The sequence below is a fragment of the Sphaeramia orbicularis genome, chromosome 7, assembly GCF_902148855.1.
Source record: "Sphaeramia orbicularis chromosome 7, fSphaOr1.1, whole genome shotgun sequence".
NCBI classification, from domain to species: Eukaryota; Metazoa; Chordata; class Actinopteri; order Kurtiformes; family Apogonidae; genus Sphaeramia; species Sphaeramia orbicularis.
Window position 1 is genome coordinate 14,137,404 of NC_043963.1, and position 17,856 is coordinate 14,155,259.

The 17,856-nt window shown below is 36.0% G+C and overlaps 1 protein-coding gene across 2 annotated transcripts in view; it reads right to left on the reverse strand.

Annotated features, from left to right (window-relative positions):
• Positions 1 to 17,856, reverse strand: part of LOC115422881 (neural cell adhesion molecule L1-like protein) — a 142,165-nt gene that overhangs the window by 113,962 nt on the left and 10,347 nt on the right. For both annotated transcript variants that reach the window (XM_030139492.1, XM_030139493.1), the window contains exons 5-10: positions 16,172 to 16,294; positions 11,159 to 11,332; positions 7,406 to 7,517; positions 7,124 to 7,305; positions 6,860 to 6,994; positions 1,188 to 1,328 (exon numbers count right to left, since the gene is read on the reverse strand). In XM_030139492.1, the coding sequence (XP_029995352.1) occupies positions 1,188 to 1,328; positions 6,860 to 6,994; positions 7,124 to 7,305; positions 7,406 to 7,517; positions 11,159 to 11,332; positions 16,172 to 16,294 (867 nt within the window). The remainder of the gene's footprint in view (positions 1 to 1,187; positions 1,329 to 6,859; positions 6,995 to 7,123; positions 7,306 to 7,405; positions 7,518 to 11,158; positions 11,333 to 16,171; positions 16,295 to 17,856) is intronic.

The window sequence follows — 17,856 nt, forward strand, 5'->3', positions numbered from 1 at the left end:
TGCTTTGACTGCTAGATGTGTTAAACTAAATTTAAAAAAAAAACCTGTCTTTATTGTAATTATGCTCAATATACAGTATTAATATAGATGAAATGGTCCAATAAATAGAATATTCAGTTAAGCAGAACTACGGCAGAAAAAAAGTCATAACTAATGTCAGCGAATAGGAAAATTACTCTATTTGACACATGGGTGAAGTCAAGGTAAGGTTAACATCTGGTCAAAAAAATTACAATAATCTACACCAAACTTACATTTTTGGGTAGGTAATTACTTATATTTTCAGGAAAATGTATTTTGAAATGAGAAAAAAAAAATTTTGAGGAGTTTTGTGAATGTGAATGTTTGGAAAGTGACAGTTTTGTGCCGTCATTCTGGATTCATTTTATAAAATCTCAAAAATAAACTAAATTTATTCCAAATACATTGATATTTGACTATTTTATCATTTATTTCATATTCTAAACACACAGTGTTTGAAATTAATAAATGTATATATCTTTGCAAAATACATTAAAATATAATGTTAATATTATTGGCACGTTGTAAATATTGTAAAAAAAAAAAAAAAAGTATGATATTGATAACTGAAATAAAAAATGTTTAATTTGATATTTACTTTTGTTGTCCATCTGTGACAACATCTGTGTCAAAACTCTTTCTATGTTGCTATGATCAAATAGTTTTTTCCTCTAACCAATTATTAGGTTGTAAAATAGAGGGTTTAAGGTATACACTGAATACATTTTAGGATGAAAATGTCAGAGGAACTTCACTTTTGAGAACTTTGTAATTCTTGCAAAAAATAGAGGTTAATTTTTTGTCCATCTGTGATGCAGTAGTTTTTGATATTTTTCATTTAAAGATATCCAAAACTAAATTTTGCCCTTTGCGAATGTTTGAGATGACATTTAGACCTTTACAATTATGTGTAATATTTGTCTAAAACTTGTCTGGTTCAAAAAAGTTATGAATCAAAAAGTAGTGGGCTGTCCATCTGATGCCCTTGACCCCGCCCACATGTCAGTATTACCAGCGATGACCAAACCTTTACCCTTTTCACTGATATTTATTGTAATTATGTAATATTTCATAGAACAAGTCACTTCACTCACCGTTTGAATCAATACTGCATGAACTGACTCAAATCATAACTCACATAAATCTGCCACTGCTTTCATACTCACTCATGACCATGATGTTAACGTTGGCCAGGATGCTTCCATGTTGGTTGGAGGCTTCACACTGGTAAACTGCACTGTCCTCTGGTGAAGCATTGTGAAGCTCCACAGTGTCATCCAGCACATACTTCCTCCTCACTGGGTCATCTGAAAGCAACACACAGATTACACTAACAACAAAAAAGAAGGTATTTGGGTCCGATCAAGTGGTAACATGTGGACGTATTTTGTGTTCAACAGTCTCTGTTATAAGCAGAGTGACTTATATGCATGTATTATATATATATATTTGAGTAGGTATTTATAATAATAATTATGATAATAATACTGGATTGGATTTTATATAGCGCTTTTCTAGACACCCAAAGCGCTTTACATTATTGATCCATTATTCATTCACTCACGCATTCTCCCTCTGGTGGTGGTAAACTACATCTGTAGCCACAGCTGTCCTGGGGAAGACTGACAGAAGCATGGCTGCCAATTCGCGCCTACAGCCCCTCTGACCACCACCAAACATTCATACACCAGTGTGAGTGGCACTGGAGGCAAGGAGGGTTAAGTGTCTTGCCCAAGGGGGCAACGGACTGACTAGGATAGAGCAGGATTCGAACCACCAACTCTTCGGTTATTGGACAACCCGCTCTACCACCTGAACCACGGCCGCCCCAGTTTATAAGCACTTTAACCCTGTAAAGCCTGAACCATTAAGTCACTGACAGAAAATTCCAGTTCTTTGAAACTGGAGCCTTTATTGGTCCTTCTGAACAACCAAAAAACTTTTTTTTTTTTTTCTTTTTTTTTTTTTCAAAAATCATTTCCATGTATGAGTTTCAATTTTGTAACGTATTTGATACATCGGGTCTCAGTGCTCAAATATTATTTTTGAAAAAACAAAAACATAATATAACACAAACATGTCTAACAAATTGATAATTCCTTTTCAAAATTGTCAAAGTTCTTCCTCCTTCCTCATTAATGACAGTCTTGTAGTATCACTGGAAAGGCCTCTGGTGAATTAATTCCTCCCCCTGGTGGATTATCTGTGTATTGCATGTATCTAATTGTATACATCAGGTTTTTCAAGAAAACAAAAAATATCACACTGATCATGTAGAGGGCTTCAAAACTCATGTATCAAATATGATACGTTTGGTGTTATAGGGTTAACATTATATATAACAAAATTTGGGGAGATAAATTTTTTAGGTGAAAAATGTCAAATTACTGCTGAAATAAAATGTTATTTTTTGCTTAGAGACTTGGAAATCTGAATCTTTTCAACATGATCATTATCCTCTTATATTTTGTAATTTTGGCAAAAAAAAAAATCAGTTTTTTGTTTTGTTTTTTTCTCTTTTCTTCTTCTCCTTTCTTTTTACTGTACCTGGATCTTTGTATCTATTATAACTCGATCTGTGTATTGTGATTTTGCATCCTGAACCTTTTTATTTTTAGATGACCCCAGGAATGCTAGCCTGGCATTTGTGCGTCGGCTAATGGGGATCCTCAATAAAGAATAAATAAGAATAAACAGATTGATATTCTGAAGTTTATTTTTTTAATGGGGAAATTATTTACCCTGTATGGTCCAGAAACTACATTTATTCATTTTCCTGACCTGTATATGCCAGCTAGGATTGTGCTACCAGGAAAAAATATCCGATATCATCTAAATCAGGTACGCTAATTCCAAATCTTTAGCCTTATTTACAAGTCACAATGTAGTCAGATCATGCAAACATTTAAATTCTGTAAATTCCAAGTGATCAAAATTACACATCTGAAATGATATACTTGAAAAGAAACATTTAGTGCATTTCAATATGATACAAAGTTGAAAGCTGTAATTTTCATCGGGCCCAGATTGCAGAAGTCATTCCTGATCCTGCATTCCCCTCAAAGCTTAGCTCTAGAATTAACAGCTTGGGATTCATTTGTGTAAGTGGTGCAGAATGTTCTGTTCAACCATAGAGCCTCAAATTATGATCAACTCGTCGAGGACATGATGAAAGCAAATGAACAGATCTGTTGTCGGATGTCACTCAAAATTAATTTCCTCCTTTCACACCTTGATTTTTCCCACAAAGTCTGTTTAGTTTAAGTGATGAGTTTCATCCAGATCTTTCTGACATGGACACCAGGTACCAAGGGGCTTCAACCCAAACACGATGGTAATTAGTGTTGGTTCTACAGCAGGAAACTGTCACAACCCACCACATGAGACAGTGTCTGAAACATTATGGGACATTTCTGAGCTAATGCTAATGGACTCTGATACTTAATTTATTCTCATGTTCATGTCACTCACAGATTTGGAACCAGTCTGCATCAGATGAATATAAAACCAATATGGAGAGCTCTCTGGATGCTCCTCCAAATGTTTGCACACATGCAGTGTACAGTAACAGAAATCTTCCAAAATTGTGCTAAATCACATATTTTTAACCCATAAACACCCGAACAACCAACAGCGACTAATACCATCTACTGCTCTAAACTGTTTAATACTTATCTAACTACTAATCCTATCAGTACATGCAAATAATTTCTGTAAAACACACTTTGTCGTCTTTTCATGGTCATCCGTAGTTACCGTGGAAACAGTGTCATCCTCTACAACAGGGGTGTCAAACTCATTTTAGTTCAGGGGCCACATTCAACTAAATTTGATCTGAAACGGGCCGAACCAGTAAAATAATAACATAAAAATATATAAGTAATGTCAACTCCAAACTTTTCTCTATGTTTTAGAGTGAAAAAAGTAAAATTACATCATTAAAATATTTACATCTACAAACTGTCCTTTCAAACAATGTGAATAACATGAACAAACTGAAAAAAAAAATGTGTAATTTTAACACTATTATGCTTTAGTTCATCATTTACACATGTACATTATAACTTACAGATCACAGTGGATCTACAAACACACAAAACATTTAATAACAGGTGGAATATCATCAAAATTGCGCTTACTTTTCTTTAGCATTTCAGGTTGTACATATTTGTTCAGGATATTCAGATTGTTTTTTGCAAAATTATACTTTGCTTTAGTGTAAATACATGAAAACATTTACAAAGAGAAAAAATTGGAGTTGTGGGTATTTATAGGTTATTATGATCCACTTCAGATTGAATAGGTCTGTATGTGGAACCTGAAATAAAATAACTGTTGCTATTAGTGTAATTTTTGCATTCCACAAATTCATCACAGGGGCCGGAATAGACCCTTTAGTGAGCCGGATTTGGCCCCCGGGCCGCATGTTTGACACCTGTGCTCTACAACATTGATTCACCAGTAAAACCCACGGAGTTGGATCAGTGACATTGGATGGAGACACTTGGTTTATGTTCAGTTAATGATATTTTTGTTGAAGAAGTCATGTTTTCTACATATTTCTCTGATTCTGATATTGTGACAATCAACTTTAATCTGAGCTTTTATGAACATCTACATAATCAGTGAATTACATATGGAAAAATACCTGATTTTCATTGAAAAAATGCAAAATACAGAGGATAATATTACAATAAATGGTGATAAATCACTTAAGAAGGAAAAATTCATTTGTGACCTGCCACAGAAGTACCACTGGGTCTTTATGGGTTAATTGAAAATTGTACCATATTCTTGCAGGACCTCCTGACTTCAGAACTATGTACTGTAGTTCTCCAAAACTGGAGGGAAAACGCTAGAAGCCCAACATCTCCTGAAAACTACAGGAGAGCCCTGCAGGTGAAAGTACTCTGGTTACACTCTGAGTTTCTCACACTAAGGCTTATTCAGGTTTTTGAAATCAGGAAATGATGTTTACTTGTGCAAACACAACAATGCGATACTTCAAAGTGGGATACTCCAGGCCATGCAAATGACGATTATGAATCCTTACTTTAATCATTGAGCCAGTTATCCGGAGGACATTGTCGAATTTCTGCCTTGAAGTGACAAAAAAACTAACTACTTTTTCATGCAAGTATAGAAAATCTAGTTTACAGCTGCACTTTAATCTTTAAAAAAGCAAGTTCAGCCCTTCCACCATCCAGGCATCTACTCATAGGCAGCAGGGGGAAGATATTTATTCATCGCTCCACAATATTTATACGTAAATATACTGTATCTGCAAAGACTGATGAGCTCAGAGCCTAGACGCCAAACTCTGCTGCACTAAAACCTTTCAAACATGAATTGTGACAATATCATATCCACCCTCAAACACAGCCACTGAAATATATAGTATAATAATGCTGTTTTCTGAACAGTAATAAAAATGAAATAAACATTATGGGTAATCTGAGCTTTAACCCATAAAGACCCAAACATCCACTGTTGATTAAAGCATCTATTAATCTAAACTGTTGATCCACTAATCCTATCAATACATGTCAATAACTGGTGTAAAATACAGTTACAGTTATTCATTTTTATTTTTTATTTTATTGGTTTATTTAATAGGGACCATGCACATTCATGAACATTGAAAAACATTAAAAAAAAACAAAAAAATACACCTATGTAAATATGCCAGAATTAGTAAAAATAACTACTTTTCGTCTGCAGTCTCTAGGTAGGTGACAGAAACAAGACATGAAACATGATTCATAAGGAAAATACAGTTATTCATCTTTTCATGGTCATCAGATATGACCCATTTGGATGTTCAGAGGCTCTGTAGTTACCGTGGAAACACTGTCATCTTCTACAACATTGATTCACCAGTAAAACCCATGGAGTTAGATCAATGACAGTGGATGGACACACTTGGTTTATGTTCAGTTAATGATAGATTGGACTGAAAAAGTCACTTTTTCAGCAGTTTTCTGTGTTTTTCATATAATAATCATCAAATGTTAATGTGAACTTCTATAAACATCTACATGACCAGTGAATTAAATACAGGAAAATACATGATTTTCATTGAAAAAATGCAAAACACAGGGTAATATTATAAATAAATGATGATAAATCACTTAAGAAAAGATAACCCTTTCATGCATGAATTATGAGAACCTTAATCAAGAGGTGTTTTTTCCTGAGTGTTTCTATTCCTCTTTCGGCATGAAAAAAAATTAAAAATTCTTATGAACCTAATTTTCATGGAGTTACAAAAATGTCCACTCAGCTGGACACCATGCGTTTAATTTCAGAAGCAAAGAAACATGTATTTACTGATATACTGTGTCAAAACTAGGAAATAAAAACATGTTTAATGCTGCTAATCTGATGTTTTCTCACATTTTAACGTACCTGCATGCAATTTTTTACACTCAAACATGTAACATCAGATCAGGTGTACCTAGAATAGCAAATTTACAGTAATGGTATGAATTTCAGTGTATGGGATGATGCCTAAGTATTCAATGTGTTGGCTGATATGGAACTAAAACAACAAAATCCATAAGAGAACACCTTTGAATAGCTGTCCACTGTAGTGACCACTATGCATGAAAGGGTTAAATATAGAGAAACAAATATTTTGGAACTGCTACAAAAGTTACACTGGGTCCTTATGGGTTCAATTCTAATGTAATAATAAAAGAACATAGCGTTATTGATCACTCTTTGCCAAATAGTCACACCTGTTTCCAACTGGAGAGTGTGTCGTCACTCACAGCTCTGTCCTGCTACCCAGTGGTAAAGGATGTGTAAAACCACAGTGAGAATTACTCTCACTCACCTCTGAAAATTTCCCCATTCTTCCTCCACGTTATGACTGGCGGTGGTTTTCCACTGACCGAGCACTTGATGTGAACTTCAGTCCCAATCACAGTCAGCTGGCTCCGAGGAGGCTCCGTCAGCCACTTTGGCGGCTCTGGGAGATATTAAGAGGAGCCTGACTCAAAACAACTGTCATCTCTGAGTCAACAGCCCTCTCTTTGAAGGAAACACTCAAATGCATCCTCAGATATGGTGCATGTAAATTGGCTGGAAGCTGACCTACCTTCCACTATCACATCAAAGTAGTGGGCTGCTTCTCCTGCAGGGTTTTTGGCTTTGCACATGTATTTCCCCTCATCACTCTCTTCTATATTAGATATGATCAACATTTTCCCAAATTTGTCAAATTGTGCTCGTTCGGCCAGACTGCCTCCCATTTTCATCCATTCGATCTGTGGTGTGGGACTGAAATGGAAAACAGTGGACATGTTAAGAGCTGGAACTACAGATAAATGCGATAACACGTGTTTATAGTATCTGAGGTCTTGATACAGAATTCACATACAGTCCTGCAGGTAGACACTCAAGCTGCAGCTCCTTTCCCTTCAACAGCACTACCTCTGTCTGAACACCAGAGGGCAGCAGGAGGCTGGGTATCCTCATTGGGGGCTCAGCAACTGCATTGAACACAATTAGCACTCCTCATTTACAGGCAACATATTCATCAATGAATCTATAAAATACATGCAAAGTTGAGTGGAGCTGCAGAGCGATATCTCCACAGTCTGTTGTTTGTTTGTCGCTGTTCATTCTGCTGTAAAGTGACTATGATGTGTGAATATCACTGACTGGCATCGACGCCGTCTGGAGATTCATTGGCAGGTTTCTCTCTCAAGAAAACATTAGTGTAAGACTAATGCTGGCACCGGTGTTCATGGAGTTCAACCATGACAAACAAGATAAGACAAGACGATTCCTCTGAATGCAGCACCATAATATTTTAGATACACCCGCCCAAATGTGTTGTTTTTACATTTTTACCAGAGTTAAAAGCCCAATCCCAATTCACCCTTTACCCCTTCCCCTTGGCCCTTTGCACTTAGCACTACCCCCTCAAACTCATCGAGAATCGGGACACCCCTACATCTTCACATGAATGTGCGAAATGGAAGAGTAGGGGCCGGGGAGCCGATAAGGAGGGAATAAACACGACAAATTCATGGGCCATAGAGCAGTGGAGGGGGTCCAGTGGATACAGGCTAGAAGATGTGAAAATTTCGTGTAAGATCCGCTATTTAAGAGAGGCATAGAAGTCAGGTGTCGGACGTTAAGGATGTAAAGTTCCATTGTCGTTTTCAGGCTAGCATAAGTGATGTCATGTATGGACCGCACCCCCAAATACCCCCACCAGCTCCGACAGATCACCAAGATATAAATTTTATGAAAGGGTCCACGCACTGTAAGCCCAGACTTTGTATTTACTAAAATGCTTTAATTACAATGCACTTAAATGATTTAAGTTTTATTACATTACTATAAAATGTTAAGTATATTCTTCTAATTTGTAGACATAGTCGAAAGTGTGAAAAAGTTTAAGTGGAATGGATTTAAATCACTCAGTTTTAGTCATGACCACACCTTTTTATCTCCGCATTGCATTGTGGGTATTGGGCATGTTGCTGAAAATGTGTTCTTTGTATGTGCAGGGGTTCAGCGGGGTTGTGGTGTTAGTGTTCATTTGGACTTAATGTGTGTATGGCAGTGTTTATTGGCCTTTTTGTGTTTGTTTTTGTATTTTTTGTAGCGCTTCACCATGAGTCAGAGACATAGGAAGAACAATGGGTTTCCTGTTCAGCCTTGAACGTTCTCATTTTAAGTAAACTTTTATGCCTTGCCATATTAAAAGCATTTCTTGTTGTGTCAAAATGTACTGAGTTACCATCCTACCAATCTTCTGTCCACAAGTACATTACACTAAGTTGAATAATTTCATTAAGCAGTTAATATTGCTAAAGATTTTAATTTAAATGAAGTTGGAATTGAGTACAATGAACTGATGATACAGTCTACTCTCATTAAACCGCCCGCCGTTATACCGCCATTTTCACTCACCGCTGACCAAAACCAGTGCACAAAAATCCCCAATGCATTATTCCATTAGCTACCGCCATTTCCGCCTATCGCCATCCGCCAGCCCAGTTCCATGCACAAACAACACTTATACCATTGATTTCCCGACCGTTATACCGCCAGCGTGATTGCCATCGAGTACACATGAATTTTAACAATGCACTGAAACAAACGCGCCAGACGCTGATCGCGACAAGCTACGAGTAGGTCTACGGAACGGCCACCGTTCATTTATCGCAGAACACTCAGTAGGTCAGGATGTCGGGAAGAGGACGTGGGATTAAGCCAAAGCCTCAAGATGATGGGGTGTCATTTCCCGACACGGTATAATAATGCTTCAAATGTTTCCCCACTTTAAATGATCCCTTACAACATAACAGAATCAAGATTTATTTAGAAACGCAATTAGAACGGGTTAACGGAGGCAGCATAGACATCATATAGTAAAGACATGCACGTTATGGACGCAACCCGTTGTAACGCCATTTTCGCTATACCGCCAATTTGGCCGTGAACGGAAGTTGGCGGTATAACGAGAGTAGACTGTATTAAGTCTAATGATTATACAAAGCAATTGATGTTGTAATAAATTTTAACTTAAATTAATTTGGCATTTAGTGTGTTGTACTTAAAATAGCAATTTCATTCAAATCAGCCATGGCTCAGATGGTAGAGTGGGTTATCCAATAACCGAAGGGTTGGTGGTTTGAATCCCGCTCTGTCCTAGTCGTGTGCTGTTGTGTCCTTGGATAAGACCCTTCACCCTCCTCGCCTCCAGTGCTGCTACTCACACTGGTGTATGAATGTGTATGAATGTTGAATGTTCAGTGGTGGTGGGAGGGGCCGTGGGCGTGAACTGACAGCCACGCTTCTGTCAGTCTGCCCCAGGGAAGCTGTGGCTACAGAAGTAGTTTACCACCACCAGAGGGAGAATGTGTGAGTGAATGAATAATGAATCCACTGTATGCTCTTTGAGTATGTGTTCATAGAAAAGCACTATATAAATCTAATCAAAAAAAAAAAAAAATTGCAATTCCATTCAAATCAAGCATTTAAGTTTAATACACTCAAGTTTTCATTACAGTGATCCCTTGCCAATTTGCGCTTTAAATTCCGCGGTTTTAGTTATTCACGGATTTTTCAGAAATATTCATCAAAAAATAAAAAATCAAGAAAAAATCGCGGAAATTCCATGAAAATCCACCCCACAGCAGACGAGAGGCCGTAGCTGCCAGAGAGAGAGAGACAGAGACAGAGAGAGAGAGAGAGAGAGAGAATGTAGAAATGTCAGTTCATGCATGTACGTGTGTTTGTGTGTGTTGATGCTCGAGACCAGAGAGAGAGAGAGAGAGAGAGAGAGAGAGAGAGAGAGAACTGATTCGTTTCTTGTGCGTATGAGAGGAAAAGAGAGCTGGGCGTAGATGTGCGTGTGTTCGTGTGTACGTATACGATGGATAAGCGTCACGAATAAAGAGAGGAGAGAGTACGTATCAGCTGTTAGTACGTATGCACGTGTGTCTGTGTGTTTTGTTTACTTTCTACATTCTTTTCTTTCAGATGTGTTATAGTACGTACATGTACATGTATCCGATCTATATATATATATGCATGTATACATGTACTAATCATTATTTTCTTTTATGTATATCTCATTTATTTCATAATTATTACATTTGAAGTACTTATATACTATTTATAGATATATACATACATGTACCTAGGTCTAGGATAGGCTCGGGGGCTCCGGCTCCAGTTCGCGGATTTTCGATTTTCGCGGGGGGGCGCCGGTCCCCATTAACCACGAAAAATAAGGGATCACTGTACTCATTTCTTAAATTTTTTAGGGCAACCGGTTTACTCAAATTTTTTAAGTAAACTCAACTTATTCGATCTTACAGTGCAATGGTTACCTTTCATGGGGCCCACAGTTGGTAGCGGTGCCCTTGGGTAGGGGTAAGGGGGAGGGCCATGGGGTGGATTGGGATTGGGCCCATGTGTGATATTCTGAGTATACGCGCTTGAAAATTAGCAGTAGATGAAACAGGATGTGTCACTGTAAACCTACTGCTGGATAGGATGGTCCAGTGGATACAGGCTAGAAGTTGTGAAAATTTCATCTAAAACCCACTGTATAAGACACAGGTGTCAAACATGCTACTGCTCTTGACTTGACACGCTCAGTACATACTACTTCTCTTGACTTCGACAATCATGGGGGTTTTCTGGGCGATGGTGCGAATTCTGGCAAAGGCGGCAACACAACAGTAGTCCTGGCGACTGTCGTTCTGTAAGGCGTTAGCGAAGTACAGATTGCCGTCGATTCCCATGGTAACTCGCTCATCCTGTTCAATATGTTGGAGATCTGGAAAAAAAAAAAAAAAAAATCACTTTTAATGAGTCACTGACAAGAAGTGCAACTAATACAAAGAAATATGGCAATTACAGCCATAAGGTGCACCAGAAGGAGCTAGGTCACATGATTATAAATGGTGTGGCGTCATGTATGTGTGACGTTAATGGAAATGCCCTGAAGACTTTCCTTGTATAAAACCAAGCACCATAATGGTATATTCAGTTGAGACCATGGTGCCATTATCTAAGGAACGGGTCAATGAAGCTCTGTGTCACTCTGTGGTCATAGTATTAATATCATCATTTATACACGGCCTTTAGTAACTGGATGTATTCGTGACAATCTCTTAACTCTTCAGTTGTGATTTATGCTGTTATGAAGTGCTATCGGTCCAGCCTTAAGGCCTGCTTGTCCTCTGGAGCACCTATGTTTTTCTTTTTTTGTCGTCAGTCAGGTTTGTTGGACCTGGAGGAGAAGCTCAGCCCGCGTTGACAAATTACTCCCGACAGAGGTGACAAGACCTTTAACGGTGTAAATCACATTCTGAGTTATTCACGTGAACAAGAAGACCTGACTTTAAGGCTTCTTTTAAGTGTCTTTCTTAACCTTTAGAGACCTAAAACTATTTTCTGTGGTGACCTCCAAATGGATTCCTTTCTACTTTTTTGACCTTTCCTAAGTGATTTATCACTATTTGCTGTGATATTTATTTATTTATTTTTTTGTTTATTTCAAGCATTTACAGAATACATGCAAATTCAAAATTCCAGAATCATTCATTTACACTCGAAAAGGAGCGGGAAGAAAAAAAACTTATTTAATCCCACCCCCATTCTCATCATCAAATAACTTAACATAATAACATTTTAAATACTCACTCCTGTCCTTAGACTTCAAGCCAGAACAACGAACAAAAAAACAGGCCTATACCAAACTACCAAATTGGAATAAAGTCATTCGACAGTATTTACAGTATATAACCAAAATGTAAATACTCTCGAATGAGTTTATTCTAATATGGTATATTATTGGTATTAATATTATCCTTTGTATTTTTCAAGTATTTTCCTACAGTTGCGAAAAAAAAAAATATTAGACCATCAAAAGCCATCAAAAACAATGATTATGCAATCAAGTACTAACTCCTGTGTGTATCATGTGACTAAAACAGACAGAAAAGAAAACATGGAATGCCTAAAAGCACTGTTTTTGTCAGTACAATACCATAGATATTGATGTAAGAACTGAAGGGAGTTTGGTTATTATCAAGAAAACTATGGAAAATGGATAGATATCAGCTCTGAAATTAAACTCTTATGAGCTATTTTTGTTGTTCTCATTATATTTGTCCAAACAAATGTACCTTTAGTTGTACCAGGCATTAACCCTTTCATGCATGAATTATGAGAACCTTAATCAAGATTTTTTTCCTAAGTGTTTTTATTCGTCTTTGGGCATGAAAAAAAACTGTGATGGAAATTTTTTAGCAACCTGTTTTTTATGGAGTTACAAAAATGTCCACTCAGTTGGACACCATGTGTTTACTTTTTGAAGAAAAGAAACGTGTATTTAAAATGCAATATCAGAAAGTGATATACTGTGTGAAAACGATGAAATATTATTTTAATGCAGCTAATCTGATGTTTTCTCACATTTTAGCATACTTTAATACTAGTTTTTACTCAATTCATGGAGATAATGTGAAAAAAAACCTTTTTGTTCCAGAAAACTGTTAATTGCAGTCTAATAACAACTAGCAATTGATTTACTCTCAAACATGTTACTGCAGATCAGGTTTATCAAGAACAGCAAAGTTGTCTGATATGCAAATAAAACAACAAAACCCATGAATATACAAGGGAACAGCTGTAGAATAACTGTCCACTGTAGTGACCACTATCCATGAAAGGGTTAAAATGAACAAGAAATTGAAGAAAACAAATGTGGTCAAATAATTTTTTCCATGACTGTATATTTAATTTACTGATTATGTAAATGTTCAGAGTGAATTCAAAGACTGATGTATGATAACACAGATAACACAGAAGAAAAACTGACTTTTACAGCAGCTGTTTAGGTCTTTGAGGATTATACTTTCACACTCACATAATAGTCAGAATTTTGCCATTATTCCAAAAAAGACACTTTTCCTACTGTGCAGTTTATACGGCTAATGAAAATGAACATTCTACTGATATTCCCATTTACATGCAGAGATGAGAATACTCTAATTTCAATGTTTGAGACTTGTGTGACCATGTGAATGCAGTCTACTTTTATTCAGTTTATTTTTTATTTTAAAAGTTTGATGCTGCAATACATTCCAGATCAAAATTTTAAGACCAGTTGCAAAATTGCAAGAACTTACATTTGCCCTGTTTGGATCTTAAGAAGGTTCTAAGTAGAGTTTCAAAATGCAAACAGAAGAAATGGGAGTGAAATAAAAAAAAAAAAAAAATTGAGTAAGCAATTTATTGAAAATAACATTTAAATAAAAAAAGGCTGTTCATCAGCTGATCAAAAGTTTAAGACCACAGCTTTTAAAAGCCAAAGTCTGTGCAAAATTGTGGATTCAATGTCATTTTCTGCCAGGTATTCACACTGTTATGACCTCCTTCTGCAAAAAAAGCTTTCTCTCTTTGAACATGGTTGGATTGTTGAGCTGTGTAAGCAAGGCCTCTCTCGAATGCGCCATCGTTGCTGAGGATGGACACAGTGTTTGCCATCAGGAGGCCATGACAGTGTGAATACCTGACAGAAAAATGACATTGAAGCCACATTTTTGCACAAAGTGGCTGAACGGGACAGAGAAGCATGATCAACAACCTTGAACAGGTGGGGCGTGAAGTGGCTCATTTGCATTTAAAGGGCCAGCGCTCAAAACAACCTTTCTTGTGTCATTACTCAGAAATAGTGTTAAAGATGGACCTGTGGAGTTGAATTAATGAACAATTCAGACCCAAGCAGAGCATTTACAGTTTATGTAGACCACAGGGAAATGTTTGAAAATGCATTATTCCATTTAAAAAAGCAAAATATCACTCATTTAACTGTTTTCAACTGATTGCTAACTCTTTTTTTTTGTCTCACTCCCATTTCTTCTTTTTGCATTTGGAAACTCTACTTAAGAACCTTCTTAAAATCCAACAGTGCAAAATCTAAATTCTTGCAATTTTTTTGGTGCCATTATTTTTTGTGCCACAAAAACCTGATAATATTCAAGCTTTTCTGTTTTTTGTAATTATCTTTTTTTTTTTTTTTCAGTCAGCATTATCGTGGCATTTTACATCATATACATGACTTCTATGCATGTACAGGGTGGGGAAGCAAAATTTACAATGAACATTTAGTTGTTTTTTCTCAGCAGGCACTACGTCAATTGTTTTGAAACCAAACATATATTGATGTCATAATCATACCTAACACTATTATCCATACCTTTTCACAAACTTTTGCCCATATGAGTAATCAGGAAAGCAAACATCAAAGAGTGTGTGATTTGCTGAATGCACTCGTCACACCAAAGGAGATTTCAAAAATAGTTGGAGTGTCCATAAAGACTGTTTATAATGGAAAGAAGAGAATGACTATGAGCAAAACTATTACGAGAAAGTCTGGAAGATACTATTAAAGAAGAATGGGAGAAGTTGTCACCCCAATATTTGAGGAACACTTGCGCAAGTTTCAGGAAGCGTGTGAAGGCAGTTATTGAGAAAGAAGGAGGACACATAGAATAAAAACATTTTCTATTATGTCAATTTTCTTGTGGCAAATAAATTCTCTTGACTTTCAATAAACTAATTGGTCATACACTGTCTTTCAATCCCTGCCTCAAAATATTGTAAATTTTGCTTCCCCACCCCGTAAAGAAAATAAAAAAAACAAAAAACAAAAACATACTCAAACAGGGGAGCATTGACAGAAATAGTAAAAAATATACAAAGCAACCCAAAATATAGTTAAAGGGAAAAAACATGTATATTTCACATTTCATTCTTTTCCCCTGTGTAAGATGGATATTCAAATTTTTCATCATGTTTTTCCTTCTAACCAGAAATATGAACATACAATATAAACATGCTGTTTAGGTGATTCTTGTAAATTTTGGCATATTTTCATCTTCAGAATAGTGGTCTAAAATTACTGCGCAGGTATTTACAGAGACTGAAACTGCTAATTTTATTTATGGTCAGCGGTGGATGCAGACACTAGACTAGTTTTAGAATTTGAAAGGACTGTTGACATGTCTTTTTCATATAATGGTGTTTGTAGGTGAGTATTTTGTCATTTAGTCCTTTGGTTGTGTATCATGGGATGACAAACATGATATGATCACAGTGACATTTTACACATGATCTTCTTGTTCATATGACTCTTCAACAATCACTGACCTTTTACTGAAGCAACATTTACATTCATTTACTTCCAAGCGCTGGACAAACCTTTCTTTCTAACATTATTTTTAGTCTTACTATTTCCTGTTAATACTGGTGTAAAGTGTTCACCAGCTCCTAGACAATTCTGTCCTTCTGCTGTTTTGTAGCTGAGCCGGTAATGTGTGGAACACTGATCAGGAAACAGCTGCCTTCTACAGAAAAAAACATGATCTATGACAGAAAATCAGAATAATAAACTTGCAGGTCTGACAGCCCAACAATGAGCTGAAAGCTGTTAGGGAAACTGTAGAGCTGAGATGACATTGCTCTGTAGCTTTATCACTAAATTAATCTGATATATAATCATTATGAAAATATCAATTCTAAGTTAATTTAGAGTGGGACATACCAGCCAAATAACCACCTAGCAGAGATAAATGAGTGTTAAAAACAGAACTACTCCTCATCTTACCAACAGACATCCAGTGGATCTGACGTGGAGGTAAACCTTCAGGAGGATTACACTTCAGGATGATTGGATCACCTTCATTAACAACGATGGAAGTAATGGCCTCCTTTGGAAACTTTGGGACACCTAAACAAAAAAAGCAAAAAACAAGCATCTAACTTCTTTATCTTCATCTTTATGACAGTAACTTATTATTATTATTGATTATAAAGCTACATATTGACAGTCAGATGCTTAACTATTCAGCGGGCAATAATGGAATAAGTAATAATTCTGTTATTAACCCTTTCATGCATAGTGGTCACTGCAGTGGACTGTTATTCTACTGCTCTTCTCCTGTATATTCATGGGTTTTGCTGTTTTAGTTCCATATCAGCCAACACAGTGGACACTTATGCATCATGTAACTTTGCTGTTCTTGATAAACCTGATCTGCAGTAACACGTTTGAGTGTAAATCAATTGTTATTTAGACTGTAATTATCATTTTTTCTTTAACAACATGGGTATTTTTGCATATTATCCCCATGAAGTGAGTAATAACTAGTATTAGAGTATGTTTAAATATGAGAAAACATCAGATTAGCAGCATTGAAAGTGTTTTTATTTCATAGTTTTCACAGTATACCAGTAAATACACGTTTCTTGGCTTCAAAAATTAAACGCATCATATCCATTTGAGTGGACATTTTTGCAACTCCATGAAAAATAGGTTCATAAAAAGCTGTCAATCGCATTGTTTTTTTTTTTTTTTTTTTTTGTTCATGCCTAAAGAGGAACTTAAAACGGGGGAAAAATCATGATTAAGGTTCTCATAATTCATGCATGAAAGGGTTAAGTTTGTTCTAAAGTGCTCCAGAAACATGGCGCTGCAGAATAGGGCTGTAAGAAAATATCGGTTCCGCAATATATCACGATATTTCATTTCACAATACTGTATCGATATTAAAAAGTACTGTATCGATATTTTTAGGTATTTATTCTAATGGAGATATGGTGGAGGTTCATTTTTTTGTTTTTTGTGTTTCTTTCATTTCTGTATTCACATAGGTATTTTGCTTTGATGTTTGTATACTAAAAATGTGGTATTTTTATGTATGTATACATTTTTAAACTGACAACACTGTTTTGTTAAATGATGGTTATTTCAATCATCCTAAAAGCCCTTTTTTACTATCTGAGAGAGAAAGATGTTAGTTCCTTTGTTGAGATTGCACAAAAATAATGTTCTGATGTTGGATGATTCAGGGACTGTAAACTATGCATTCTTTTCACAACTAATAGAACATGAACATTTGAGAAGGGTCTTAAACTGTAATGTCTGAAAACATAATTTTATTTATTTATGTATTATTTATTTAAAAAAAATTAGTTTTTACAAAGGAAAGTTTTGTGATATAGTTTTAAATCCGGTTCTGATCAAATTTTAAAAAAAATTGTTTTAATATTTTTGCATATTTCTGGTATAATTAAATTTTTCCAGGAAATATTCTCTTAGAAGAGGAAGAAACAAAACAAACAAAAAAAATCGCCTTGTTAACAGTATTGTGCTATATCGCGATATATTGCATCGTGGTCCTAATATTGTTATTTGTATCGTATCACCATATTCTTGCCAATACACACCCCTAATGCAGAATGACTCATTCTACTGTTATGGAAACAGTGATTCTTATTTAAGGCCACTAA